Source organism: Mus pahari, chromosome 6 (assembly GCF_900095145.1).
Source record: "Mus pahari chromosome 6, PAHARI_EIJ_v1.1, whole genome shotgun sequence".
Taxonomy (NCBI): Eukaryota; Metazoa; Chordata; class Mammalia; order Rodentia; family Muridae; genus Mus; species Mus pahari.
In genome coordinates this window covers 107,138,861-107,143,932 of record NC_034595.1, presented here as the reverse complement: position 1 = coordinate 107,143,932, position 5,072 = coordinate 107,138,861, and the positions used below count along the sequence as shown (strand labels likewise).

The 5,072-nt window shown below is 52.7% G+C and overlaps 1 protein-coding gene across 4 annotated transcripts in view; it reads left to right on the top strand.

Moving 5' to 3' along the window:
* The first annotated feature begins 582 nt into the window (after nt 1–582).
* Nucleotides 583–5,072, top strand: part of Samd11 (sterile alpha motif domain containing 11) — a 17,429-nt gene continuing 12,939 nt past the window's right edge. For 3 of the 4 annotated variants that reach the window (XM_029539454.1, XM_021201234.2, XM_029539456.1), the window contains exons 1-2: nt 583–1,416; nt 2,375–2,466. In XM_029539454.1, the coding sequence (XP_029395314.1) occupies nt 900–1,416; nt 2,375–2,466 (609 nt within the window). In that variant the 5' untranslated portion in view covers nt 583–899. The remainder of the gene's footprint in view (nt 1,417–2,374; nt 2,467–5,072) is intronic. The other variant, XM_029539455.1, reaches the window with a different exon arrangement.

Here is a 5,072-nt window from a genome sequence, read left to right as displayed (position 1 = left end):
AACCAACTCCGTGAGAAATGGGTAGGGATAGAAAACTGACAGAGAACTGTTGTTCTTATAAACAATTACCCTCCACAATCCAAACACAGACCTTGCAAATACATAGAGACAGTCTGAGGGGAAGGTTCACACTCAAGGGGAAGTGGGACCATCCCAGCTCCGGTTCAGTCAAAGGCCATTCACCTATCCTGCAAGCTACCCTACTTTCCTTTAAGTTCACAGTTGGATTTTTGCACTCAGCACTCACACCCTAGAGTCTCCTTTTCTCCGCCCCACTGGGGGAAAGCCTGGGGCTACAGTGTTGTCCCGCTATCTCCATGCCATCAGGGTCCAGTCGGCCTTCACGCACCCCCCGCCGGAGCCCGCGCCCGACCGCCGCGCCAGGGCGGTTAAAATGGGCCAAGTTGTGGCGACGGCGGCGGCGGCGGCGGCGGCGGCGGCGGCGGCGGCGGCGGCGAGTCTTCCAAGTCCTACCGTCAACGCGGGAGTGCGTCCGGGCAGCTGTGGGGCGGGGAAAGGCGGGGCTGAGGCTTAGAACGCCCGGCTGAACTACGAGCACGACTGGAGTCTGCAACTTCTCACTGCCCGGCTCAGCCCAGCTCTGAGGCAAAGGCTGGCCCTGAGCGCGAGTGCAGTTGGACTTCGGACGCTCTGCAGAAACCTAGGACTCGGGAGCTGCGGTCCAAGTTCTTAGGTAGTTTCAAGAGCACCATGCCTCAGGCGGTCGAAGTCAAGCTAACCAGCTAGACAACCGTCCAGCAAGGCGGCTGCATCAGTTGCGAGCACTGAAGCACAGTAGCCGGCCAAGTGAGTGTCAGGCTCCATCCATGGCTTCCCTGACCAAGACCCAACTCCAACCAAAATAAATTGAACTAACAGAAAACCTCCATCTGAGTGCCATGCCAGCAGTGAAAAAAGAGCTCCCGGGCCGCGAGGACCTGGCCCTGACCCTGGCTACCTTCCACCCGACCCTGGCCGCACTGCCGCTGCCACCACTGCCCGCCTACTTGGCGCCACTCCCTGCTGCAGCAGCCCTGCCCTCGGCCGCTTCTCTGCCCGCCTCAGCCTCCGGCTACGACGCACTGTTGGCTCCTTCACTCTGTTCCCCGCGCGCCTACCTAAACCTGCATGAGGCCGCGCCTCATCTCTACTTGCCCAGAGACCCGCTGGCCTTCCAGTACTTCTCAGCCACCGCAGCCGCGGCATCGGATTTCCAGCCGCTGATAGACAATGGTGAGCCGTGTATCGAGGTGGAGTGCGGTGACAATCGCGCGCTGCTCTACGTACGCAAACTCTGCCAGGGCAGCAAGGGCCCGTCTATCCGCCACAGGGGCGAGTGGCTCACACCCAACGAATTCCAATTCGTCAGCGGCCGCGAGACGGCCAAGGATTGGAAGCGCAGCATCCGCCACAAAGGTGCGGCCGCGGTGGGGGCTCGACCGTGGTCCCTGGGTTCCCCAGGTTCCTCATTCTGACACCTGGGACACCTAGCTTTAGCCAAGAGGAGGCGCTGCAGTTACAGCGCTAGCGCCGGGAATACCCTTCTCCACCCCACCCCCGCCCCACCTGGCCACCCACCCACGCACGGGCGACTTAGTAAGCACAGCAGAGGTTTCAGCCTCTGCGATCCCTTCAGCCCAAGCAACATCGCGCTGGGGTTCCGGGTTATCCACGAACCGGCAGATTCCTAACTCGGAAGGTCCGCGAGGCCTGAAGGCAGGGGAAGTTTACTGGAATTCTGGAGAGGCCATGGGAGGGACGCCACTTCTCTTCTGGCATTGAGCCAGCGGTTCCTGGCAGGAGTGGTGGGGCGCACTTGCGACAAGGGTGCGCGCGCTACTGGAGGCTGTGTGGGCAAGTGCGGGACAGCGGAACCTAACTACTGCCAGCCACAGCCTCTTGGACTATGAGTCCAAAGGTGCGATGGGGAGGCTCCTAAGCTAGAAGCAGTAAGTGCTGGGGCTGGAGAAAAAAATTTAGGGACCAGACTGCGATCCGCTTAGGGGGTCACACCCCTCATGAGGCCTGCCTCTTCCTGAGATGAAGGGAATAGCAGGCCAGATTCCCTCCACAGCTCTTACCTCATCTGGGGCTCAACCCACCTAGCACCTACTGGGTTTCCTTGGGACTAGCTTGGAGAGGTTGGCGGGGACACTCGCTCAGAATTTGTGTTTCAGAGCCCCCTCATTTCCTAAGCAGCCGCAGCAAGGGTGGGACAGACGTTGAACAAGGGTGGATGTGAGAGATTGTGAATTTTGTGCGCCTTGAGGGTAGGAGGGAGGTCTGGCCTTGCGACTGACTATACCCTAAAAAGGATGCTAATGCTACCTGCACCTGGCCTCTCCCTCACGTGTTCTGCTCTGTCTCCTGGCAGGGAAAAGCCTGAAGACGCTTATGTCCAAGGGGATCCTGCAAGTGCACCCTCCTATCTGCGATTGTCCAGGCTGTAGAATATCTTCGCCCGTGGTGAGATATGGGATAAGCTGGAGCTTGTTGGGCAGAAGGACTGGGTTTCTGCTTCAAAACTGGTGACTATGATGTCTGGGACTGAGACTCCTAACTTCAGCCATACAGACATGCTAGAGGAACCTGAGAAAAGTAAATAGGGCAGTGGGTTACTTTGCACTCTAAAACTGTTCCCTGGAAAGGGAAGGGATCCCAGGTGCAGTAGCCCCTTCCAGGTTGGAAAGAGTGTGTGTGTGTGTGTGTGTGTGTGTGTGTGTGTGTGTGTGTCTGTGTGTTTATGTCTGTGTGTGTATTTAAAGATGTATTTATATTTTATGTGTATATCTATTTGGCATGTATGTGTATGTACAGCACATGTATGCCTGGTGCCTATGAAACCAGAAGAGGGCATCAGAGGTCTTGAAACTAGAATTGCATACAGCAGTAAGGCACCATATAGATGCTTAGAAACAAAACTCCAGTCCTCTGCAAGAGCAGCAAGTGTCCTTAAACACCGAGTCACCTCTCTCCAGCTCTACCTCTGCCCTTGGAACTGTTTCTGCTTAGGTCATAGAAATGGTCCATAGCCATGTTCCTGAATCATGTCATTCAACTTAGGCTTTTGGGACTCTCTTTGCCCAGATCTGGAGTTGACCAAATCATCTGGCACATCTGGGAGTGATGCTGATTGTGGGACTGTGCTCATTCTGAGGCATGACAGTACTAACTTGCTTTGACTGATCTGGGGTAGTTCCAGGCTTGGGTGTGAGCAACCTGTGTCTCTGGAGTGCTGAGTTGGAACTCTGCCCAGCATGGGCCTAAATGTCTGAGATACCTGAAAGAATAACCTGGTCAGGGCAGAATCTTTGTTGTAAAGGTATTTAGTGAGCTGAAGTTAGGGACTGGTTAGAGATTCCCACCAAAGGTAGACAATGTATTGATATAAAGAACAAAAGAGATTAGGGATCAATCATGCATGCCCTCATGCAAGAAGGGTTTGAGGGATTCATTTGAAAAAGAGGTTACCTCAAGAGAGGGACTAAGTTAAAGAACTTGGGGAGGACAAGAGGTGTCTTTGTGCTGAACTAGGGCTGTGCCTACCTTTACCCAGCAACCCCTTTGCAAGGTCAGAGTGAGACAGAGATGCCCTGATAGGACCCAATTTACCACCTTAAGTTTCATTTGGGTTAGTGGTAGAGTATCCTCATGGATTCCTTGTGGGCCCTGAGGGGCATGCTGAGAACCACAAACTCATGCATGTGGAGCAGGTGAAGAGGATCGACATGCCTACCCCACCAGATCTAATACAGGCCAATAGTCTCAGGCTATCACACATACTAGGTTCACACAACATGTATGTTAAATACAGACATCATTAGCAGCTGGGACCAAATCTCTCCACTGCTGCACCCTGCAGATAGCTGGTGTAAGAAAGGGGTCCTCACTAGGCTTATAGGACTGTTTTCTGTTTGGGTGGGTGGGACCATGCTGCTTACAAACCAATGCCCATTGAGCAACCACCTAAGACTGGGAAATAAGTAGCCAGCTCCCTCCCTCACTACAAGTGGGAAATCTGCAGCTCTGAGAGGAATGTGCCTACTGCTTATCTAGGGCCCCCAATCCCTACCAAGCATGGGAGACAAGTCCCACCTGAGGCTACCTTTCCTAACATTTCTTAGAAAAACCTTCCCAGCTTTCTCAAATTGCAGCTCATTCCCTTACCACACAATCAGGACCACACATATGTATCAGTATCACAGATATTCCAGTAGTGGAATACAGTGTGCACATAAATCAGGGTCTCTGAAATGGCACTGTATGAAAATTACTAGATCTTAGTTAGGAGCCAAGGTTTCAACTCTGTTAAGTAGTAGAGTTGACTAACATTTCCAGTATATAAGGGAAGCTATGACCTTGGGCAATATCAGGATGGTCATCTGGATCCTTGGTACCATTTTTCATGGGTCATTCCCAAAGTACCACCCAAGATCAACCCCTCATACCCTTAGAGTATGAAGGGGGCCAGTAGGTATGTTCTTGTGCCCAGCTGTGTGTGCCATGGGGCTGAGGCTGGCAATAGCCAACTGGCTCTGGCTTCTTTTCAAGTGGCAGTCTCATGGTCCTTGAGACCCTTTCTTCCTATTGTATGGAAAGCAGAAAGAAATATTTATTTTTCTTATGGAGAGACAAGCAAGAATTCATAGAAATGATTCCCTTAGCCTGTGGGATAACAGATGCCTGGAACACAAGACTGATAGAGATACAGGGTCCGTAGGATGAAGCCCAACCATTATGGAATGGCTTTCCCACTGCAATCTTACGTTAGCTTTGTTGTTCCTAAAATAGTGCAGGACAAAAACCAGATAGATCTTTAACAGGGCCATAGAAATAACACCCTTGTCCTAAGGCCAGCCCCCAGGCCATAAGGATCACACCACTAACTTTATACTACAGGGTCCATATCACCTACTCTGGAAAGTGCCCCAGTGCAGGCCATAGATGATTCCTGAATAGCTGGGCGTGGTGGTGCACACCTTTAATCCCAGCACTCAGAAGGCAGAGGCAGGTGAATTTCTGAGTTTGAGGCTAGCCTGGTCTCCAAAGTGAGTTCCAGGACAGCCAGGGCT